The 24,974-nt window shown below is 46.1% G+C and overlaps 1 protein-coding gene across 11 annotated transcripts in view; it reads right to left on the bottom strand.

Annotated features, from left to right (window-relative positions):
* Positions 1-2,132: 2,132 nt before the first annotated feature.
* The window catches only part of SFMBT2 (Scm like with four mbt domains 2), a 282,187-nt gene continuing 259,345 nt past the window's right edge, over positions 2,133-24,974 (bottom strand). For 10 of the 11 annotated variants that reach the window (XM_055296462.2, XM_063610030.1, XM_055296458.2 and 7 more), the window contains 5 exons: positions 19,419-19,594; positions 15,960-16,126; positions 15,350-15,613; positions 14,393-14,521; positions 2,133-7,432 (listed from right to left, as the gene is read on the bottom strand). In XM_055296462.2, coding sequence (XP_055152437.1) covers positions 7,292-7,432; positions 14,393-14,521; positions 15,350-15,613; positions 15,960-16,126; positions 19,419-19,594 — 877 coding nt within the window. In that variant the 3' untranslated portion in view covers positions 2,133-7,291. The remainder of the gene's footprint in view (positions 7,433-14,392; positions 14,522-15,349; positions 15,614-15,959; positions 16,127-19,418; positions 19,595-24,974) is intronic. The other variant, XR_010113794.1, reaches the window with a different exon arrangement.

A 24,974-nucleotide genomic window follows, 5' to 3' on the forward strand; every position in this document is an offset into this window, starting at 1 on the left:
TTATAGCAGCATGACTTATAGTCCTTTGGGTATATACCCAGTAATGGGATGGCTGGGTCAAATGGTATTTCTAGCTCTAGATCCCTGAGGAATCGCCACACTGACTTCCACAATGGTTGAACTAGTTTACAGTCCCACCAACAGTGCATCCCTGGGATGCAAGGCTGGTTCAACATATGCAAATCAATAAATGTAATCCAGCATATAAACAGAACCAAAGACAAAAACCACATGATTATCTCAATAGATGCAGAAAAGGCCTTTGACAAAATTCAACAACCCTTCATGCTAAAAACTCTCAATAAATTAGGTATTGATGGGACGTATCTCAAAATAATAAGAGCTATCTATGACAAACCCACAGCCAATATCATACTGAATGGGCAAAAACTGGAAGCATTCCCTTTGAAAACTGGCACAAGACAGGGATGCCCTCTCTCACCACTCCTATTCAACATAGTGCTGGAAGTTCTGGCCAGGGCAATCAGGCAGGAGAAGGAAATAAAGGGTATTCAATTAGGAAAAGAGGAAGTCAAAATGTCCCTGTTTGCAGATGACATGATTGTATATCTAGAAAACCCCATTGTCTCAGCCCAAAATCTCCTTAAGCTGATTGATTAGCAACTTCAGCAAAGTCTCAGGATACAAAATCAATGTACAAAAATCACAAGCATTCTTGTACACCAATCACAGACAAACGCAGATCCAAATCATGAGTGAACTCCCATTCACAATTGCTTCAAAGAGAATAAAATACCTAGGAATCCAACTTACAAGGGATGTGAAGGACCTCTTCAAGGAGAACTACAAACCACTGCTCAATGAAATAAAAGAGGATACAAACAAATGGAAGAACTTTCCATGCTCATGGGTTGGAAGAATCAATATCGTGAAAATGGCCATACTGCCCAAGGTAATTTATAGATTCAGTGCCATCCCCATCAAGCTACCAATGACTTTCTTCACAGAATTGGAAAAAACTAAAGTTCATATGGAACCAAAAAAGAGCCTGCATTGCCAAGTCAATCCTAAGCCAGAAGAACAAAGCTGGAGGCATCATGCTACCTGACTTCAAACTATACTACAAGGCTACAGTAACCAAAACAGCATGGTACTGGTACCACAACAGAGACATAGATCAATGGAACAGAACAGAGCCCTCAGAAATAATCCTGCATATCTACAACTATCTGATCTTTGACAAACCCGACAAAAACATGCAATGGGGAAAGGATTCCCTATTTAATAAATGGTGCTGGGAAAACTGGCTAGCCATATGTAGAAAGCTGAAACTGGATCCCTTCCTTACACCTTATGCAAAAATTAATTCAAGATAGATGGATTAAAGACTTACTTACATGTTTGTTAGACCTAAAACCATAAAAACTCTAGAAGAAAGCCTAGGCAATACCATTCAGGACATAGGTGTGGGCAAGGACTTCATGTCTAAAACACCAAAAGCAATGGCAACAAAAGCCAAAACTGACAAATGGGATCTAATTAAACTAAAGAGCTTCTGCACAGCAAAAGAAACTACCATCAGAGTGAACAGGCAACCTACAGAATGGGAGAACATTTTTGCAACCTATTCATCTGACAAAGGGCTAATATCCAGAATCTACAATGAACTCAAACAAATTTACAAGAAAAAAACAACCCCATCAAAAAAGTGGGCAAAGGACATGAACAGACACTTCTCAAAAGAAGACATTTATGCAGCCAAAAAACACATGAAAAAATGCTCATCATCACTGGCCATCAGAGAAATGCAAATCAAAACCACAGTGAGATACCATCTCACACCAGTTAGAATGACCATCATCATTAAAAAGTCAGGAAACAACAGGTGCTGGAGAGGATGTGGAGAAATAAATAGGAACACTTTTACACAAGAATGTTTTAACAACTAAAAAGAATAAACACAAATTCCTCGACCAGAAAGTTCCATTCTGGAGCTAGGAGGTGACTCTGAGAGGTCACACAGGACTTTGAGAGCGGTGGTCGTTAACAACCTAGAAATAAGGTTTTGTGTGGCAAAAACAAACTAAAAAATTCAGAACAAAATAACTAATGCAGACGCTAAAGATAATATTGAATAACCTTCAACACAAAGACCCAAACAAACACCACCATAGAATTTATTTTTACTTTATTAACAATGTGGCTTACAGTTCTTTTCAAGTAAAAAGGGTTTTTTTCATTTAGAATAAAAATTAAAATATAACTCTGATATAGATTTTCATTTATTTACATGAAAACATATATACAGAATACAATCTTACAGCAAACCAAAAGCATGCCCTTCGTCCTGCAAATTTCAAAAGTAATGACACCAATTTTTCCCTTTTATGCACCAAAAACATACACAAGATAGGAATCCAATTTCAATACAAACTATTCAAACTAGAATGCAAAACAGTGAAAGGGCTTTCAACATTCACGACAAGGGATAGTTGATGCTTCCAGAGATCGTGCTGGCTCCTGTTTCGAGCAAGTGAGATGATTATTTTTTTCTGTCATTTAAAAAAATTTGCCTCAAATTTTTCATCCTAAGGTGATTTTTAGCCAACGATTGTCCTAGAATTTTCCTTTTTTCATCAGCATATCTCCTCAGCCACACAAAAAGCACTGCTCTGCGTTGGTTAGGCGACACAACCTTCATACTTACTGGGCCAAATTCCCATTACTTAGTGCCAACAATACAGAAGGATTATGGCCCCTTCCTCAAACAATATGGAATTGTTTGAGTTACTTATCATTGAAACTAGAGAGGTTTTAAACCAAAATTCAAGGCAGTACTCTATGTCAGCAATTACAACTTTTAGGTGAATTACATGGGTCAAAAGTAGCACAATTTGATTTTATCATAGTATGTTTGGGGTATCTGCAAACCATTCTAGTGATAAGAGCTATGAGAATTGGTCAACTTAAGAATTCAACCACGTGAAAGGGAGTAATTTCCAGAAAACTCCTGAACAGAAAAGGGCAGTAAACAAAAGAATTATTGAATTATAATAGTTGCCAATACAGATTTCCTTTGCTATTTAATTATTGCACCAATGAGATACGGGCAGTATGGATATCTCGCCAACAATTTCTTCCTTAACAACTACAGGTTTCTTAACTGACTATGTTTCCTTTCAAATAATTGCACGCACGATCACAGCTTTCTAAAGACAGAAGAGAGAGGAAGTGGAGTCTTGATTCGCCATCTTAATCCAAAAGCAGCAAAGATGCTCAAACCACAACAAAGATTTTTAACACTATTGGTTTTTTTTTAGTTCTATATACAGAAATAAATATAAATGGGTGTTCTATAAAATAAGTATGAAAACCCCTAGTGCTTCTAAAACTAAGCAGGGACAGCTCTTAGAAAGGGGTGTTTGGCATAAGATAGAAGGCAAATCTCAGAACTTGCCGAATACAACGCTCAAAATTCTGTGAGATAAGTTAGGGAAACAACACCCATCTTCAAAAGGCTGATCAAAATCAACCTTCTAGAGAGGGCAGTAAAGGTCACAGGGGCAGTGTTCAAGGTGTAGATCATTTTAATGTACTGAGGAACAAATCAAAGCAAACACAGGAAATAATCTTTCAAATATGATCAAATAAGGTGGGAGAACCCAGAAGCCGTGCAGCTCAAATACTGTGTCTGACTCAAACTTGGATCAAATGACTCTAATTTTGAAAGTGATGGATGAGTTCCCCATACTATGCAGCTCTGTGGTGAAGTTCACTGTGTTTTGCTTTTGTTTTGAAAGGCAAAGAAGTTCTGTAATGCCAGTAGTACCCTGTTCTTTTTCTAGGTTGTTAGGCTTGTGTTTTTGTGGACAGGATATTTTTTCAACATAGTACAAATGCAGTCAAGAAGTGAGGAGCTGAAACAAGCTCCGTGAGTTTAGGGTGAGACTGAGCGATGGGCTGTCATGATTCAAGTTGAGGTGGCGTCTCTTTCTCAGGGTTTTCAAACGGCGCAGACTGCAGAGTCTGCCGGGCCAGTTCCAATAAGTTCCAAGTGGCGTGATGCCCACAGGATGTAGGCGCACTAAGGAGAGGACTTTGGTCCCAAAGAATCATCAAAGAGAGACGGAGAAGAAATGGTACCATCCAGGGAAGGAATGCAGGGCATCACTTTTTGGTGTTTAGACCATGACATTGTTGGCCTAGGGGCCATGATGGCATTGGGGCACACATGTCAAATCCACTTTTTCTGCCAAAAGCAACAAGGACACACACAGAAAAATGCTCCATGAGATTGGCCCTACTTTTAAGACAAGACGCTGGTGAGAGGTGAATCCTACAGAGAAGTGAAAACACATTACAATTCTGTACCAGAATTGCTGCTGATGTGAAGTCCACCCACCACGACGGAAATCCCCAGAGAATCCAAGCTCAGAAGGACACTGGCAACAGCTGGAGGAAAAGCTGTTTAGGACCTCCTTGGTCCTCAAATCTTTCTGGGCTCTCCTCAAGGACCAGAGAGATGGCATAGAGACAACATTCATGGCGACACCAGGCTGTGCCCTCCTGTGCAGTAGTCCCAGCCATCTCCTCCCTGGCACGTACACACCCAGTGCTCACCTGTGGTGACCGCAACTGCACAGAGAAACACTGAAGTTAAACTGTCAGGGTGAAGGATACGGACAGTCTTGGGCACTTGGCTCCATGAGAAGCAAACACTTGCCCCTGCGACAGTGGCTGTATCCTTCCTGAGCTCCTGGTGGGCCACACACTCCAGCTCCCTAGATGGGCTCCAGAGAGCTCCTGCAGGATCTCTTCCCTCCAACGCAGCACCTCCTCCTCCATGCCACCACTGAAAAGGGAGACAGAAGTGACATTTGTGCTGCAAGTCCCTGTTCTGTTGTGGCCACCACATTCCCTCATCCTCGTCTCAAATAAAACAGAAACAGCTCAGCTTGAAAAGGCCACAGTGAAGGATCATCAAAGAGTCAGCGCAGGGAAAATGCCAAAGATCTGGAAATGGATGCCCTTTCCAATCGTTTGACAGTGTAACTCCACGAGACTGAGCGTTTAAGGCCAAAAGCATGTGGCGGAGAAGGCAGGGGTGGAAAACCGTGGAGAGGTCAAAACTTGAGCTTAAAGGAGAGATGCCCGGGGCAAGCCAGCCACGGATCCCAGAGACATTTCTGTCGGGGCACAAATGACACACTCCTCCCATCTGAGGTCCCCAGGCAGATGCATCCGCCAAACTCTAAAACTTGATTCTAGAAATCGACTGCAGGGGAGACCAAAACGCCTCATCCATAAAATATGTGTTTTCCATTGTCATCTGTAACCATTACAGAATGTTAAGAAGGGTGAGCTTGAGCAATCAAAGTTTCCAAAATCCCACCGAGAATCACATCTGGAAATGTCACAGAAATGCAAGCAGCTCATCAGCCCACCGCAGAATTTTACCAGAACTGTGGAGACTCTAGTCCAAGGGACGAGCTCAAGGTAACAGTGGTGAGAAAGCAGGAAGGGTGCGAAGCCTCTGCTTCCAGTGTCCACTCAGGAACTGTGCGGGAGGGGTTTGGTTTCCTTGCATACGTTTAAAAAGGCATCTTGGCAGCCACCACAGCGGAACACTGTCGTCCACGAGGTCGGAGTGGAGATACGGAATCGCTCATGAGGATACGGAGATGGCTTCTGGTCCAAGAGGCCAGCCAACTCTCGCAGCCACAGCTTTGTCTGCACGTGACCTGGCAGATTTCACACAACTGCCCAAGAAATTCCACAAGCAAATTCAAAGCCAGAAAGGCTGTAGGAATGGCCGGGTCAGAACTGGGACCAGACCCTTCTTATTCTTTCTTTTTCTCATTTTTGTATGATCTGGATCTTCCTTTCCAGCATGAGTGGGATGAACGCCAGCGGGAGACAGTGTGCTCACCACTGCACCCTCAGTGTCCACACCTGTCGCTTCACAGGAACTGAGGTCCAGAGTGATGAGAAGTCACCCAAGATCTCAGAGTTAGTTCTCAGCAAAACCAGGGTGCCAAGTGGCTGACTCCAGATTCAGTGCTCACGCTGCATCGTGCCTGGTGCATATGTGGCCAGCCGGGGCAGAATGAGACAGAAGGGACGCTCAGAGGGACTCCTGCTCAGTGACCTGCTGCAGTGATCCTTCTAAGGGGGATGTAGCTGGTTCATGAAACGCTCCCCCCACATCTCTTTCCTTTCCTCTTCTCTGAAACTAAGCTTTTCCTTTGATATATAAACCAACATTTGCCTAAAAGACTCACTCCCTGATCTGGCTACAATTAAACAACAACATTGGAGATAGTTGAGGGTCTAGAAAAGACTGGGTAGAGTTTGTCTCTACAGATGTTCTAGGCTTCAATCAAAAACCATCCAGTTGGGCCGGGGCGTGGTGGCTCACACCTGTAATTCCAGCACGTTGGGAGGTTGAGGCTGGCAGATCACTTGAGATCGGGAGTTCAAGACCAGCCTGACCAACATAGTGAAACCCTGTCTCTACCAAAAATACAAAAATTAGCCGGGCATGGTGGTGGGCGCCTGTAATCCCAGCTACTTGGGAGGCTGAGGCAGGAGAATCACTGAAACCCGGGAGACAGAGGTTGCAGTGAGCTGAAATTGCGCCACTGCATTCCAACCTGGGCGACAGAGCAAGACTGTCTCAAAAAACACAACAAAACAAACAAACTAACCAGCCATCTAGTTGCATGGAGATGCCTGCCGGCCTTCCTTCACTCCCCGTATTCCTAAAAGGCGCCTCTAACAGAGGACAGAGCTTTAGCACATCTTTTTATAAGGATGTCGCTGCCAGCTGCATTGCAAAGGAGTTGCCACCAAGATGAAACCGCAGGTGCCACTCAACCAGGGTCACATACCTATCCATAAGAAACTGCATGTGTAAATGTGCTCATGTGATTACGGGAAACACTACGGCATGGAGTGAGGTTTCTTCCTTGGTGACATTCTTCATTTTCAAAGAATGCAGTCCTCATCTTAGGAAACCCTGCTCCAAGGGGGCTGCCTGGTTTGGGGCGGGAGAAAGGCAAACCGTGGGTGAGCCAAGAAGCAGGCCCACGTCCGGCAGGGTCTGACGCATGACTTTAACTGGCACTCCCCAGGAGCGACTGCTGCTGTGCTTTGAAAACATGGAAACAGCTCACAGGCTGGCGGAGGCAGAAGATCCTGGCCTTCTGGTTTTCTGGTGATACTTAGAGTCTGTACCATTTAACATATCCTGGAAAATCAAAGTTTCAGTCCTGGAAACCTTTACAAACACCGCATCGCAGCGATAATGGGCCACCTCCCGAAGGCAGGCTCAGTTGGCATACTGGGTGTAGAAAGCCACTTTGACTCTCTCAATCTGGTGGCATAACTTGATGGCGGGCCCCAGCTTCAGCTCCATGCACTCCTGCACTGTCGGAAGGGTCAGAAGCAGGAGTGCTTGGCCGTCAATGTCCTGCAGAAAAAGAAAGGCAGGTTAGAGAAGGGGCAGTGTGCACTGGGGTACACAGATGCGTTATAGCAGGCTCCATCCCAGGGCCAAACGTGGCAACAGGATGCTCTCGTTTCATTCAGGCTCAGGGGATTGTTGGTAGAGATACCAACCCAGCTTGATGACTGTCTAATCTTTGTGTTACTAAAATCTTTTTGTAGCTGGGCACAGTGGCTCATGCGTATAATTCCAGCACTTTGGGAGGCTGAGGCTGGAGGATCACTTGAGACCAGGAGTTTGAGACAAGCCTGGGTAATATAGCGAGATACGGTCTCTACAAAAAATTTAAAAATTAGCTGGGCATGGTGGTGCAAACCTGTGGTGCCAGCTACTCAGAGGCTGAGGTGGTAGGATCATCTGAGCCCAGGAGTTTGAGGTTGCAGTGAGCTGTGATCATACCACTGCCTTCCAGCCTGGGCAACACAGCAGGAGCCTCTCTAAACAACAACAACAACAACAACAAAAAAAACAATAATACAAATGCAAGAGCTTTTGGCTAAGGGCACTCTGGCTACTCTGAAACTCACATACCTACCCTAGTGGGTAGAAAGAGCTGGAACAGGTGGGTTGCTGTGGGAATTGCTTCCCAAGCTTATCGCCCCTTGCTGGGAGGGCAAGTCACTCTCCACCCCAGGCAGCGCCAGGTCCTCCCTAAGCTATGCTGGGACTTCATCTGAGCACTAAGCAAAGGGACCTCTACTAAAAGACAAGGCTCCCTCACCTCCCTGCCAAGGTCTGGCATTTCACCATTAGGATGGGTGAGAAGATGCTCAAGACAGATATGCCAACGACAGCAGTTTTCCATAAAGGAAAACACACACACACACACACACACACACTGCCCAGAGTGAGGTGCTGCTTGTACACAGATCTGTTGCCCCACTGTGTCCTGCTCACCCTTTCTCTACCTACACACAAGGCACGAAGACATTCATTCAATGAATGTTCAGCTGAATTTGCTGTAGGAGGAAGCATACAAAGACCCACTCCAAAGCTCTAAGACCCTTCCACTGGACATCTCTGTCTCTTCAGCAGCTTGCTTCCTATAGTAATCTGGTTCATTCACATAGATGTCATTTGACTGGACGGCTGAATTTAACTGCAATCCTCCTTCCTATTTACCAAGATGATCTCAATAGTCCAGAGGGAGTCACTGAGGGGTCTAAGAGATTGCAGGCCCCAGGCAATGATGAAGATCAGTGGTACCATGAGAGCATTAAGTGAGCTCCACATACTGGAATTTCTGCCACTTGCAGAAGAATTACACCCATGGCTGCCATAAGCCACAAGGACATTAATAGCCAAGCAAAAGCACAAGATCATATGTTTCCGACAACACCTGTCAGTGACTTTCGCACAGGCAGCTTATTTTCTTAAACTAATGGTTTATTTAGCTGTCTTGAAAATATCTAAAGCAAAAAGGCAAAGTGTGTATAAATGGTAGCCTTGAGCAGACTAATCTTCTAAGCAAGCATAATTCATCATCTGATCAGATTCAAAAGACTAATGTTAAGAGCAGGAATAATTTATCTTCCGATCAGATTCAAAAGCAACAATATTCCCTAATAAGTACTGCAGCAATAAAAATGAAACATTAACTTTAAAAGTATCAATGTGAGTGCCATTTTTTATTTTTAAATTACAGATGAGCACTAGCTATGATGTAAGCAACTCAAAGCCACGCTCAACCAAGACCAAAGGTGACCTTATCAAATCACAAAGTAAACAGATCTGTCTTCTATACATACTGAAAGCAGGAGAGAAACTATAGAAAACTGTCACTGTATTTTCATGCTATGTTTATATCATTTTTCCCTTTCTTAGAGTGCTCATACATGTTACTTTACTTTCTTTTCAGATGCTACAGAAAAGGCTGATTGCAGCTGGGGGGATTTGGGAGTACTGTGAAATAGTGCTTGGCTCTAGGTTGGGAAGAAACCAAGGGGACCTCTGGCCTGGGGCCTGTAGGCCAATTCCACTTTCAGAGCCAAATCCGCATATAATACATCAAATTAGACCAAGAGGGCATAGGCGTAGGGACTGAAAGTCTTCCAGGTACCATGGGCCTCATAAAAACACATTTTAAGTAGGCAGAGGGCTGATGTTCTATTCTGTGCCGTGGATGTCATTAAACCGTGCACAGGTGGCTTAACCATTATGTTCAATGACATCCACAGAACAGGATAGAATAGAAATAGAACTTATTTTACTTTCCCAGGAAGTTTACTTTCTTAATGCCCAGAAAAGCTAGCCAATCTAACTATGATCACATAGCTAGGTAGAGAGAGTGTTGGAATGAGAACTGTAGTTTTCTGACATTAAACTTTGAAGGGAAAACTGTAGCTCAGTCTTTAACATCTGTACTTGGGCATGATGGTGATTCAATCACCACTGAATATCAGCACTAAAATGTTTGTGTAACTCTTTCTTTACAGAAAATTTCAGTGAAGGTGGCTGACGCATGTACCACATTTAAGTGGAGGCGCACACACTCATTTATTTACTTGCCAATATTTATTGAGCATCTACTAAGTGGCAGGCACTTGGCTGGCCTCTGGGGAATGTCACAGTGAACAAAGGAAAGGTTCTCTCTCTGGACACCCCATGAATCTGAAGGGCGGCAGACAAGTAAACTATTAGGATACAGGGATATTAACACATGGATGCAGAGCTAAGGGCTCAAACAGGACAGGCAACCAAGCCAGTCTTATAGGGGTGTTGAAAGGGCTTCGAACTGAGACTCCAGGGACCAGTAGGAATTATTAAGGCCAAGAGGGACTGAAAGAACACAGCTAGTTCCCCGGAACGTGGAATTCCAGGAAATTGGGGAGACACCAAAGTAAAATCATGACGAGCCCAGAAAGCCACTTTATCTGGAAGACTATTTTTTCTTTCAAGGATTATTTAGATAACCACATACCTCACAGGTGGTTTAATTTTTATAAACATGTTCCTATATAACTGAGAGCTGCTGGCACATCACTTCTAATGTTAAACACAGAATTATCATAAATGGACTAATTGTAAAGAAATGAAATATGATGAGATATACGACATGCTTAGCACAGGGAAAAATTAAATCGATTTTGATAGAGGATCTGGTAGTTCCTAATGGAGGTATTGAGATCTAGAGAAGTAGAGAAAAGACAGCTTCATCTGGACTAAGCCTAAAAACTATCCTGAAATTTTTTCATTAAGGTCAATTGAGCATTTGAGCAGTCTGCTTATTGCGCTGTCTCTGACTGATGAAAGCTGAATAGGTAAAATTTTATTTAGAGTTTTGTGTGTTCTTAGTTATAGATGAGTGGATTTTTACTGTATAATGTACAGGTTTGCAGCATTAAATTATGGAGTATAGATTTTTTAAGCAGTTGCCATAACATTTCAGAAATAAAAGGCACAGATGCTGGTAATGGGGAGTTTATAATTTTTGCAAATGCTCCTGGTGATTATAATAATCTCTGCATTTATATCGTTGAGGGCATGCGTGCACATAGTGATAACCATGCTGTGCACTGTGATCTCATTCGCATCCCAGTGAATAAAGTCTCTGAGTTCCTTCTAGCTCATCTATAATCTCAGACAACGCCTGCAGTCACCTACCGGAGGCCTCACCAAATCAGAGCTGGAGTATTTGGGCTAAATGACGATGAACAAATTAGTAAAAATGAGTAATTAAAGGTCTGATGGGACAGAAAAGGACTCAAGTGCCCATGTACTTCAGACAGCCCAGTGGGCAATGGCTTTTTATTCCAACAGGTGAACTTGCCTAATGTGAAATGTGAAATTACACAGGAATGAGATGATGATCAATGAAAGTCTATTTTTCTCTCTCATAAGAGAAACAAGTAGGGATGAAGGGCGAGGCTTTTACTGATATTAGAAGAGCAACAGGGCAGAACTCTGTCTCTACTAAAAATACAAAAGTTAGCCAGGCATGATGGCAGGTGCCTGCAATTCCAGCTACTCAAGAGGCTGAGGCAGGAGAATCACTTGAACCGGGGAGGCGGAGGTTGCAGTGAGCCGAGATCGTGCCATTGCACTCCAGCCTGGGCGACAAGAGTAAAACTCCATCTCAAAAAAAAAAAAAAAAAAAAAAAAAAAAAAAAAGAGCAACTTGGAGAGCAACTTGATTCTACAAGGGGGACAGTGTTGGCTGTGTTCCATTTCCTAGAAGGCTTAGCTTAGGGAAGGCATGAAACTTTTCTCTGGTGTTATCAACTGGGTTTAGGAATACAAGAAAGAAAGACTCAATACTTTAGGCTTTTCCCCAAACCAGCTTTGTTTCACTTTCTTGCTTATTACTGAGAACTCGTACACAGTGTAGACAGACACAGGAGCTAGTGATGTTTCAAGGTATAAGCCCTCATACCTAACCTGGGATCTAGAAATGAGAAATCTGCTCTTCATTCAGGCCTAACTAAACTTCTATTGTTAAAACTAAGCATTTGGGCCTAAAAATAAAACCAAAACATTAGAGTGATACAGAATGCCACACCTCGTATCTTTAGCTATCAGAAGGCTCCTCGCAGGGACTGAATCGGTGTATGTTGAATGCACACAGGGACTGACAGAGACGCATCAGTGCAACCAAACCTGTGTGATCAGCGCTTGTCATGTATTTGAATACAACGATTTTCTCGCTGCAGCACCACTGTCAATAAATACCAGACAGGCAATGTGCCGTGCTGGGCAACGCTTTACATGGGATTTCAACCTATTGCTTTAATTTTGTTTTCAAAATAGAGATATGGTTTATCAATAAGCCCACGATCACCTAAGCCCTTGTATTTCTTACAATTGTCTTTCTTTCCTGTTTGTTATTTGAAGGGACAAGCTCATCGCCCAGGTTCTTTAGGTCTAAGGAAGTCTCTCCCTGGTTGCTTTTCAGAGTTGTCCAGACAGGAAGGGTGGCCAATGTCAGAAGGTCAGGAGGCGACTCCCTCTGCCTCCAATCATTCTTTTTTTTTTGCTTGTTTTTGAGATGGAGTCTTACTCTGTTGCCCAGGCTGGAGTGCAGTGACACAATCTCGGCTCACTGCAACCTCTCCCTCCCAGGTTCAAGCAATTCTCTTGCCTCAGCCTCCCAAGTAGCTGGGATTACAGGCACCCACCACCACACCCGGCTTTTTTTTTTTTTTTTTAAGTAGAGACAGGGTTTCGCCACATTGGCCAGGCTGATCTCGAACTCCTGACCTCAAGTGATCCACTTGTCTCAGCCTCCCGAAGTGTTAGGATTATAGGCATAAGCCACCATGCCCGGCCTAATCATTCTTTCAGCATGAACTTAGTGGGTATCTGCAGAAGGTTCTAGTGGTTGTCAACAGGATGAACTACTTCATCTCTTGGACTTCTCGGGACACAGGGGAAAGAACTTTGAATGACAATAACTACTCTCTTTGGGTGGCACTGGAGACCATTTTAATTTGCTTTTTTCGGTTCATTGCTGCATGAACTTGGGAGAAAAGCTGAGAAATTTCCTGGGTGCATGGGAAGTCACAGACCTTTTATGTTTCCTGATTTAATGCTTGAAATATCCTCTTTCTAGTCTACTGATTTATACGATCTAAAAAGAGACTGAATAAACCTATCTTTAACATTATATGAAAAACAGTACTTTTAACATGAGGTCTTTGAACACAGATATTTACACCAGGACAACGCAAGAAACTTCAACAAATTAAGCACAGAGTAGAGCAAGAGCCTGGCATTTTCTGCAAGGCCAGTGAGGCAGGATGCAAGGTGGTGTGTGTGCAGATTGGCAACTTGTTTCCGTATTAATTTAAGGGATAAGGTAAATAAAAACCCTCTCTTCTTCCTTAGGACACAGCATCATATGTCTTATGTTTTAGCTAACTATACTCATTTCATCTGCTGGACTATAGACTCCTTTAAGGTAGAAATTATATCGACTGTTATTGCATTTGTCCATCACCATACCACGGGCTTAAAAATATTTTATGTAGAAAGAAGCGCGGAAGGTAAGAAAACAATGACGAACACAGCATTCAGTACAACACACTGGCCAGCGGGCTTCTGCTCTGGGCAGGCCAGGTGGATACACTGTTCCCTCCTTCTCCCACTAGGCCTAAGATTGATCCATGGGCATTATATACAAATCCACAAACAGAAGACTCCGGAAGGTGGAGAGAGGAGGGCAGACCGGCTAGGGGCCTGGGCCCCCAGCTGACAGCACGCTGCTGAGCTCTCTGGTTGTTGTTTGTGTGTGAGCTTCATGTCCCTGAGACTTGGAGCTGAAGAAGCTGCAACCCAGATTTGCCAAAAGGCACTGACAGGAGGCTCAACCAAAACCAGCTGTCTCCAGACAAAGGCCTGGCCAAGGGGCGGCCCAGCAAGACAAAACACTGAGACGGCAGCATCTCTTCCGCAGCTGAACATCACAAGGGAGGGCTGGCCGGACCCCACCGATAGCAGCCAAGGCAGAGTGTGCCGCCCTGACTTCCAGCCTGGCCAGGCGGCAACTGGGCACCCCATCCCACCACTGACGTGGCATCTGAAAGGGCCAGCCAGGGAACTGGGACTCTCACCCCCGCCTGGTGGTAAACAGCCCCCACTGTAGGGTTGGTGGAGATGACAGGGGGAGCGTGGACTCGCACCCCTCACCTAGCAGCAACAGGTGCCTCCCCCGCGCTGGGTGGTGTCGCTAGAGCCCGGGTGAGTCACCCCTCCACCCCCAACCATGGCACTGGTGGGGCCTGAGAGGAGCAGGAATGAGGCTCTCTCTTTTCCCTGACAGGCAGCCCTTAGCAGGGGCCTCGGAGGGAGCCCGGTCTCGCGCACCTGCCGAGCAGCGCTGAGGAACCCCCTCACAGGTGTCACGAGGAAGCCGACTAGGACAGGAGGTTCATTTCAGATCCAGAGTCTCAGCACATCAAACAATCGACACGCGGCAAGCCACCATACCTGCTCCTGAAATATCTTGGCCAAGGGGGCACAGTCTGTCAGCTTAATGAACCTCACCACGTCGGTGACCGTCCACTCCAATGGGTTGCTCTCCAGAACCAGTCTCTCCTCCTCCTCTTGTTTTGTGTCCTGCAGAGAAAGGGCAGGAGGAGCTCAGCTGCGGCACAGTCAGCCGGCTGGGTCCTCTCCAGCACTCTCCAGGCCTCAGCCATTCCTGGCCGGAAGCCACTGCCTCCCTTTGCTCCCTCACTGGGCACCTGAAAAAGCTGCACACACTCTCGGTCCCTGGGAAAGTTCTTAGCTCAGTGATGATACCCCCTGCAATGACTCATGTGCCTTCAGAGGGAAGAAAGCAGGCACAGTGACAGTCGCTCTTGCATCCCTAGTTCAGGAAACCTTGGACCTGCTTATGAACGAAGCATCTCTGATTAAAAAGGAGAAATACAAAGGGCACATCCAAGCAGACACGAGACAGTGTCCCCCAGTGTTTCTGTAATGATAGTGCCAGTGGCCCTTTCTGCTGATCTCACACCACCCATGGGGCTAGGGGAGACCTGAAACACTGATTAAATATTTTAAAACATCACAGAGGTGTCCTACAGAGGGGACGCGGGAGCAAGACACAGGGCAGTCGGGAGATGCGGGGAAGGCATTTCTGGAAACCCAGAGTTCAAAGGAAACCGTGGACTGTGCCCTCCTGACAAGCACCCAGGTGGCACTAAAGCCATCCAGGAAAGAGGCGTTATCTCCACCCTGGGCACTCCATTCCGATGCTGAAAGGTCCCTCCACCCAGAGGTGAAGCGCCAGCCTTTGTTCCTGACTTGGGAACGAGCTAGAGCAGCTGCTGCTGTCGGAGATATTTTAAACAGGTTTCCCCACATCGTGGCCCTGAAGTGTAACAGGTGTGCTTCTTCAGACCCCGCGGGACGCCCTCTGCCCCCACGCCCGGGCATCACCTCTGTCCCCTCGGGCTTGGTTGGCGGGCACTTCTCCCCTTCCTCTGCTGAGGAGGCAGCCGGCGCCCTGCGGCCCCTTCGTGTCCTCTCTGGGGGTGGCCGGCGCACGGGCTCTGAGCCACTCCGCAGGGTGACAGCCCTCCGGGGCCGGGCCAAGGGCACCTCCGCCGACGAGGTGTCCGTCTGGTCATCCCGGAGCTCGGAACCGGTCTCCTCACTGGCGGTGTCATCGTCCATGCCATCGGCGTCCTCCTCTTCACTATCCTGGGAAGGAGGAAAAGGCATTTAAGGGGCTGGTGGCAGGGGGGCCTGTAGCAGTGGCCCCACAGTCAGACCCTGCGCCCAGTGCAGACCACTTAGCAAGCCCCGTCCCAGGCAGCCTCTGAAATGGAGCCAATGGTCCCACCCGTGGGCCCTACGAGGCCCTTCCCAGCCAAAGCAGCTGGACACGCTACATTTGTTCTCAGTAAGGAGGAGGGGGCTCTTCTTTGGTGTTTCCGACCATCCCGCTGCAATCTCCAGGGCCACCTCTGCTGTAAAGCAGCTACACTTGCTGGCCAGGGCCAGATGACAGAGCCACAGGCTGGCAGGCGCCCCGGGCAGAACATACCTCCCCCGAGCCCGCGGTGAAGTCCACGGCAGAAGACCTCCGTTTCTTCTGCACGAAAATGGATTTCCGTCGCTTCCTCCGCCTGGCGGGTTTGGGGTGTCCACTGTCGGGGTTGCTTTCCCCGATGGGGGGCTTGGAGATCTTCTTTCTCTTTCCATAGTAATAGGCTGTAGGAAGGAAGATGAGAAACTTTTGAAGGCTCTACACACACACACACACACACACGGAGAGGAGGAAGGAGGGAGACGATTCTTTCATCTGATAGTTCATTTGTGCCTTACGAAGTCATTCTGAGAAAACAGACCCACAGGAGAGACACTGCTCCAAAGCTTCAGGTCTGGAAGGTGTTCGGGCTGAACTTGGCCCCTCCCCAACGCTGAAGCCTGAACCCCCAAAGTGAGTGTATCTGGATGTCACTGACATTAATGAGGTCCTAAGAGTGTCCAGGAGAGACACCAAGGACCCAAGACCCAGAGGAGAGGCCCCATGAGGACACGGGGAGCGGGTGGCCGCCTGCAGGCCCAGGAAGGATCTCATCAGAAACCAAAGCTGCTGACACTCTCATCTTGGACTTCCAGCCTCCAGGACTGTGGGAGGCGAGTGCATGCAGTGAAAGCCCTGGGTCTGTGTTATGTTGTTGTAGTAGCCAGAGCTGACTTCTGCAGAAGGCGAAAGAGACAAAAGTGTCCACAGTTCCCACAGTTTATCCCTGTCCGGACCCCAGACACTGCATACAGTGGTGGCAATGACACCCGCCGGAGTGCTCTGACACCTGCTCCCAAGTCTGATTCTTGAGCAACTGGTCAGTCAGCAAGCACTGGGCGAACATCTGCTGGTGTGGTCCTGGCATGAGGGACTCCCCCCAGCTCTTGGTCCGACCAAGACAAGCTGTGATCCTGAACATGTGGGCCAAATTCACCAAGCACTTTCCCTCTTTTCAGAGTTCCTTCTCTATTACATCATTGTATATTTTATTCCCTTCTCATTTGCTGGGACTCACATTACTTCTGAATTCTACAGCAGAGACACAGGTATGTATCTTAATTCAAAAATTATTTATTGAACTTTAGTAGTGATTAAAGTTTTTTATAAACGAAATGTATCATCAACTAATGAAAATGACCACTAAAGATCCAGCATTCAATTACGACCCAGACACCTACTCATTAACAAAAGGTTCAACCGTCCCACTGTGTGATGCCCATGAGCCACAAAATAACTGAATGCAGCCAAGGAAGCTTTATCCACGAATGGGGTGGGCCAAAGGAAAATGGCAAATGCACAACCCCTGGTTTGCAGCAGCTCCTTTGCAGGGAGCATGATTTTAGTGCATTCTCACAGTACTGAGTCGTGGGCTTCATCCTACAGGTAAGTCGCCTATACTTTCTGCACCCCAATTTCCTTACTTACAAAATGAGACCATCAGGGCTAACAAGCATAGGTTTCCTTCAGGCCTAAGACCCTCTATGTTCCACTCCCTCCCCTGCATTTGATCACAACATGACATTTGGAAAAACTTTTGGGAAGCCGCACAGCAGCAGCCCTGTAACTCCCAGGAGGCACACTTGCTCCGGGAGCCCCGGCCTGTTCTTATTAACCTCTCAAAAGGAGCAGATGGCAGGAGAGCTTGGAACAATGTCCCATGTCCAGTTCTATAGGGACCGTGTTCCTCAGTGAGCAGGAATGAACTGCTGTGGGCAAGCATTGCTTTGTGGCCATCTCCAGGTATGGGGCAAATGAGCAAGCCTCTGTCCCCTCCCAAATCCCAAGCATGCATGACAGGGCTGGGGCAGGCTGGCTTCTTAGAAGCCAGTGGCTGGGGATGAGAACTGGTTTTAGGGAATGCAGCCAAAGGTCAGTATGTGTTTGGAGCCTTGGATTGAGACTGGATGACCCCTGCTTTTCCAATGCTCGACTCCCCCGAAATATCGTTCTGTCCTCCTCCCACTGGAGCCTCTGTTCAGCCTGTAGTAACATTCATTATAAATTAACCCAAAGGATCTTGGGACTTGAGAGTTTTATTATATGAGATCCAGAGACATCTCTGAGTTCATTTCGGCAATGCTGAATGGGAGGTGTGGGACCCTGCTCCTTCCCTGCCATTCCCAGTGTCCTGGAAGAACACAGACAGACGCCCACCTGGCAGGTAAGCATTCACCGTGCATGGCAAAGGCAAGCCCTCGGTCAGGCCTTTCTTACTCAGGCGCTGCTGTTTCCCAGTGAAGCCCTCCCCTGGAAAAAGGTGCAGTGACGGAGAAACAAGCTCTTCCAGAACCAGGTGATGTGCCGGACCAACACACCTGCGGGCCCTACCTGAGAGCCCCTGTGCACAGAATGACGGGGGCTCTGTGTGGTCAGTGAGGACACAGCTGACCTCCATCAGAAGGCAGAGTGGCAAGGAGACTGTGTGTGTGTGTGTGTGTGTGTGTGTGTGTGTGTGTGTGTGTGTGTGTGTGTGTGTGTGTGTGTGTGTTGTGTGTAGAAACACACTGAGAGATAATAAAATACAAAGAAAGTCACTCTCAACAGCCTTTCAAGTACATTCAGATTCCTGGTTCCAGCACCCATGTTGACAAACATCACAAGTGTCTGCGGCTCACAGAGCACTGGCCACAGGGCCAGGCCCGTGTCACATCCCAGCTGGCTGGAACGTGGCTGGCAGAGCCAACTTCCAGGTCACTCCCCCTTGCATTAGAGAGAACTGAAGGGAGATGCAGGAAACTCAGAACTGTAGGTCAGAGGGAGAGAGAGGTCTCAGGCACAGGAGGTGGAGGTGTCTGGGAGTGGCTGCCATGGATGGAGAAGGGAAGAAGGGCAGGGCTCAGGGGAAGCGGTTGCCCAAGGCCAGATATCCTCGAATGGGACTGGGGATGGCAGAGGCAAGAGCTGAAGGTAGGAGAGTGGGGACAGCTCTGAGTCCTGCATCCTGTGTCCTGGGAGAGAGGCAAAGCCAACTGGCAGAAAAGAAAGTGATGGTGGCTTTGAGTCCTCCATGGAAGGCGTCTAAACATGAGAAGCCAATTATGACAAGGATGTGGCCCCCGTATCAAGAAGGGCAATGAAAGCATCATTACACTATCCCAGAGTAAGGACTGAAAGAGTCATCTGGGTCACTGTTACTGTGATCAATTTTATTGTGCTCTCCTGCCATCCATTGAGCTGTAGAATCAATCAATCCACTGAAACTCATGACAGTAAACACAGTTTCTTTTCTTCTTTTCCAAGGCCTACCAATGAAAATTCATCCTGTTTTAAATCATCCCATCCCCTCCGTATGTCAGGCTAAAAACACATGTATCTGCTACAGCAAATCCTTAAAAATCCTTCCATAGCAATTCCTATGGAAGACTAGTCAAAAGGTTCAAAAAGAAAAAAGTAAATGAAACAAAATCCAAATACCTTACAGTGTAGTTTAGGCCTCTGGGCTCATGCATTTCTTTTTTCATTATTTGTACTTACTGTATTTGGTTTTGGTATGAATGGAGCAGTTCTCTGGGCAGTTTTCAGATATCAGCACAGGACTAAACAAATTTGGACAGCACTCTAGCTTGGCACAGACTCGGCGGCAGAAATTTGCGACTTGGTCAGATGTCCGTACGATTTTGACCACAGCCCTGTACGTTTTGCCTCTGTATCTAGAAAATAGGTGGGGAAGAAAAGCGAGGGTAAGAACAGATTATGATTCAGGCCTATTCTGTACCACATATTCCAAAGGCAGCAACTTCATTTTCCAATGACAAAGCATATCATGCGCAGTTTTCCATGTTGTTTCTGTTATTTTTCACAGAGATATTTATAAGTGCTCACTAGCGTGCAACAAATGTGTTATCACAGTGCTAAGCCAAAATCTACTTCCATGAAGACCCCCACATTTAGCACACCCTCATTTTGCTATATACAACTTCATACCAAAGATTAGTGGTGCAGGGTACAAACCTAATGGGCATGGCTCTCGAAATGAGGTTAGTGAAATCAAATGGGTATTTTCCTGTTGCTATCATATTTCATTTTTGAAAAATGTGAGTGCATATGGGATCACGAGTCTGCCTTGAAAACCATGCAAATTCAGAACACTGAAAGGATATCTTTGTCAAGACTGTGTATCATATTGTTGAAATGGGGACGATTTCCATTATTCATAAATGGCATCTGTGCAGAATGGTGATAGGTAAGCAAGGTCACATTTAAATGGAGAGAAACACAATGGATTTTATAAGGGGAAAAAAGCAACCATTAAAAATGCAGAGTGACTGTATGATTGGGACCTGGAAACCGAGTGAAGACCCCCAGCCTTGCAGACACTGGCAGCAAGTGGCTTCAGTGTAAACAGAACCGTAATGGGTCTCCGGTGGATGAATGATAGTTAAAGGAAAAGGCTGCTGTATCTCTCAAGTGTAAAGGGAGCAACATGAAATGGTAATGCCACTTGCCATAATCTGCCCATGAGGATAACTGGCCACTCCTCTCCTCTAGGTTGGGATGGTGAAAGATTGCTCCAGGAACTAAAACTTGCTTCCACCTGCTCTCCAGTACCCCCAGCAACCCCCTCCATGCCTTTGGTTGCTTTCTCCGAAGCAGTAAATTGAATCCTTTCTGAACATGTACACCTTCACTGCAATTCCCCACAGACTCAAATCTTGATTGAGTGATAGATAGTGGATGAAATCATACTGCAAGGAGAATGCGCACCGAATCAACAGTCCTTCATACGCATCTCTATTTCTTATTAGACTGAGGTCTTTGGAAAGCTACAGTCTTATTTGTGTATTAGGAAAACTAAAAGGCATTTCTCCAGTTAAATCTCCCCCCGCCCCCCATAAAAAGTGGTAAATCTAACTGAGGGGCCTCACATAGGAGACCTTCATCCTTATTATGGATTGAACCATGTCCCTCCTACATTCATTCATAGGTTGAAGCCATAACCCCAGATAGGACTGTAATTGAAGATGGGGCTTTCAATGAGGTAATTAAATGAGGTTATAAGGGTGGGGGCCTAATCCCATAGGAGTGGTGACCTTGTAAGAAGATGAAAAGGCTGAGTGTGGAGGTTCATCCTTGTAATCTCAGCACTTTGGGAGGCTGAGGCAGAAGGACTGCTGGAGCCCAGGGGTTTAAGACCAGACTGGACAGTATAGTGAGACCCCCACCTCTACAAAAAATTTAAAAACTACCTGGGCACAGTGGGGGACTACTGGGGAGGCTGAGAAGGCTGAGGCAAGAGGATTCCTAGAGCACAGGAGGTCAAGACTGTAATAAGCTATGGTTGTACCACTGTACTCCAGCCTGAGTGACACAGTGGGGCCCTGTCTCTTAAAAAAAAAAAAAAAAAAAAGAAGAAGAAGATGATGATGAAGATGAAAAGCCACCAGGGTGTACATGCACAGAGACTAGACCATGCGAGGGCAGAGAGAGAAGGTGGCCATCCACAAGCCAAAAAGAGAAGCAAGCTTAAGGAGAAACCAACGCTGGCACCTTCATCTTAGACTTTAGGCCTCCAAAGCAGAGAGAATAAACATCGTTGCAAAAGCCATGTGGCCTGTGGCTCTTTGCCGCACAGCCTAGGCTGACTGAGACAAGGCCCATTCCTACAGGGGGGAGCAACAAGAATGGGGACCCCCGGACTGCCTGCCTGCACCTCCCCACCACCTACACAGCAGCTTCTCCTGACCATGGCTGCTGCCTGCTTGTATCTTTCCTTCTCAGTTCACATTTTCTAAGGATTCTCTGAGGTCCTCCTTAAGCACTTCTCTCTGATCTTAGAGGACAGACCAATCTAGACAAAGGGTATGGAAGTTCTCCCCAAAACCTTTTCAACGCACTAGGAAAACGAGAGATCTGGAAATCCAAACGCCTTTTATAGTTATCCACAAGGAACTGATTTTATATATGGGAATCCAAAAACGTCAACAAACATTGCTTAAAGAGCTGGCACTTTCTTGCCATCATATATAAATATCAAGCACAATACTGCTTTCCTTAAACATAACTATTTAGTGAAGAATAAAAATTAAGCCCCTCGCATCCCTCCCCACACCCACCCACACAACAAAGAATGTACAGTGAGACACGCTTCTGGAACCTAGATATTGTCACTTGTTGCTCATCACTTTTAAGAAAAAAACTTTCTCCTGCCCCAAGAAAAACCACAGGTCATGAATTCACCAGCATAAAAGTGGCAACCAGAGCTACAAAAAGCAGATTAGATGGGTTTTTTTTTTAAAATTAGGAACTACAGCCCTTATCCAAATATTTACGGGAATATGATATAAATAGTGCCTGGCTGAAAACACTAGCACTTGAAGGTAGGTTTCAATCACCTTTTGACAGAGTTTTAATACTATCATGGGTGCAAAGTAATGGTCAGCTTCTCAGTTGACAACAGATATAGGTTTTTATTTTGTTCACATATCACCAAACTACTGAAATGTGAAATTCCAGCTTTTTTAGGAATGTCTTTCTAAAGGCTGGAAAAATACTTTCCCACTAATAAATCTTTTTTTTTTAAAGTATCAACAGCAAAAAAATTAAGGATTAAATTCCAATTTGTACTTCATATCTGCATACTGTACTAAATGTACTTCATATTTATTCAGGGTCTTTCATATCCCAGCCCCTGGGTGTTTCTTTTTCTTCAGTTTCTCTGATGGGTCGAGCTTGACTTTCCATGTAGTAAGAACTAAAAAGTGATCTTCTGTAGATAAGATCATACTTTAAATCCTACAGCCTTGAACGGCTGTTGGTTTTTCTAGGCCCTCCATTGACCCTATGTGTAGAGACTTCCCTCTCCGTGCCTTTGAAGAGGGACTCCAGGACCCACGTTGGGGCGGTTCTTGCTTATTGCTTTTGTTGCATTTTCCAAAACAAAACAAGAAACAGCACAACTGGGAACACCGTATGTTCCTCGTGTTGTGGGAAATGGAGAGTCAAAATGGGAAATGTAGAATAAAAATGCTTCACGGCTACATTTTCCCTTGCAGTTTTATCCTCTATGAGTTTGGTGGCCCTACAGCTTTGTTGGAAAGAGCTCACTATCAAGATTCTTAGAGTCCCTAAAAAAATAAAATAATGAGACATAAGAATGCAGGAGAAATGTGCAAGCCAGGTCAGATGTCAAACTGCAGAACGAGGCTCAAAGATGAGATGGTCATCAAACCTCCAGGTGACAAGGCACACACATGTGGTGCCACATTGGAGGGATGGATGAAGGGAGCGGTTATCTGGTGGAAACAGAACCAGGGTGGCTTAATTTTTTCTTCCTAGTTTGGGATGATTTCGTGGAAGCAAGTGTTTCAGTAAAACCTTTCACCATAGGAAAAGCCCATCTAAAGGTATGAAGATTTAAATTATAGCATCATTTAAAAACAGCACACTCCTTTTCTCTTCCCTGCCCTTCCTGAACAATTCTGTTTAGAAGCCATGGCAGTGGGGGGTAGAGGGGACTGAGTAAGGATGGGACACAGGCTGGGGAGGGTGGCGGATGACATGCTGCCTGGACCCCTTCACTGGGGGGCTTGTTACCCTAGCAGCTGGGAGAAAGCCTTCAGTTGTGGCCCTTTTAGGTTTGCTTTTTTTTTTTTTTTTTTTTTTTAAGACAGGGTCTCAGTCATCCAGGCCAGAGTGCAGTGGTGCAAGAACTCAGCTCACTGCAACCTCTGCATCCTGGGTTCTAGCGATTCTCATGCCTCAGCCTCCTGAGTCGCTGGGAATACAGGCACCCACCACCATGCCTATAGTGGTAATTTATTTTTATTTTTTTTTATTTTTAGTAGAGACGGGGTTTTGCCATGTTGGCCAGGCTGGTCTTGAACTCCTGACCTCAAGTGATCTGCCCGCCTCGGCCTCCCAAAGTGCTGGGATTACAGGCGTGAGTCACCGTGCCCAGCCCCCTTTAGGGTTTTGCAAAAAGCTGCCTTGGCCCTGCCCTTCCCAGGAGGGCCGCATCCAGGGACTGACTGTGGAGGAGGTGAAAAGGTCACTGGGGCCCAACTCTGGGCAGCCATGAAGAGCCTTTAACCCCAGAGCTGCCGCGGGTGCCTGTCTGACCTCACTGTGGGATGTTCTCTGTCTTCTCAATCCCACTGCCTTCCCCTCCCTTCCAAAGGCATTAGTCCCAAGGGCCCTCCTTGATGAAACCCATCTGGGAGGAACCTACCGGGGAAAGGGATGGAAGTGGGGAAGGGATGCAGGGAGGAGGCCGTCACATGTGGGGACAGCTGTGGGGAGGGTGAGGATACTGGAGTGATGCTGGGGCCTGACGAAATAAATGAATATGCCAAAGGTGGAGAGCACAGGCCAGGCTTCCACTGTCAAAGCCAGAGTTGCAAGTATAGGGAAGGAAAAGGCTGGGATGAACCCTGGCGTGCTGGACTGGAATTGGAGCCTACGTTCCACCACAAGCGCACAGAAAAGGGTGGACGCGGGCCTGAGCCACTCTCGTTAGAAAAGCCTGCTTACAGGCAGATCACAAGGTCAAGAGATTGAGACCATCCTGGCCAACGTGGTGAAACCCCATCTCTACTAAAAATACAAAAAATAGCTGGGTGTGGTGGTGCACGCCTGTAGTCTCAGCTACTCAGGAGGCTGAGGCAGGAGAATCACTTGAACCCAGGAGGCAGGCATTGCAGTTAGCCGAGATTGTGCCACTGCACTCCAGCCTGGGTAACAGAGTGAGACTCCATTTCAAAAAAAAAAAAGAGTACAGGCACATCCCTCATCAGAAAATCTGAAATTCAAAATACTCCGAATTCTGAAATTTTTGAGTGTCAACATAATATAAGCATACTGCAAGTATTCCAAAAGCTGAAAAAAGATGAAATCCAAAACACTTCTGGTCCCAAGCATTCGGAATAAAGGATATTCAACATGTATTTGGGGGTGATGGGGCATCAGGCCTTCAACTTATCCCAAATCAATCAGGAGAATGAATAGTATCTTTATTCTGTACTTCCAATGTTTCTGTAAGTATGAGATTGTTTCAAAAACACTTAGAAATAATAGAAAGGCATATAGTCATAT

The sequence above is a fragment of the Symphalangus syndactylus genome, chromosome 10 (assembly GCF_028878055.3).
Source record: "Symphalangus syndactylus isolate Jambi chromosome 10, NHGRI_mSymSyn1-v2.1_pri, whole genome shotgun sequence".
NCBI classification, from domain to species: Eukaryota; Metazoa; Chordata; class Mammalia; order Primates; family Hylobatidae; genus Symphalangus; species Symphalangus syndactylus.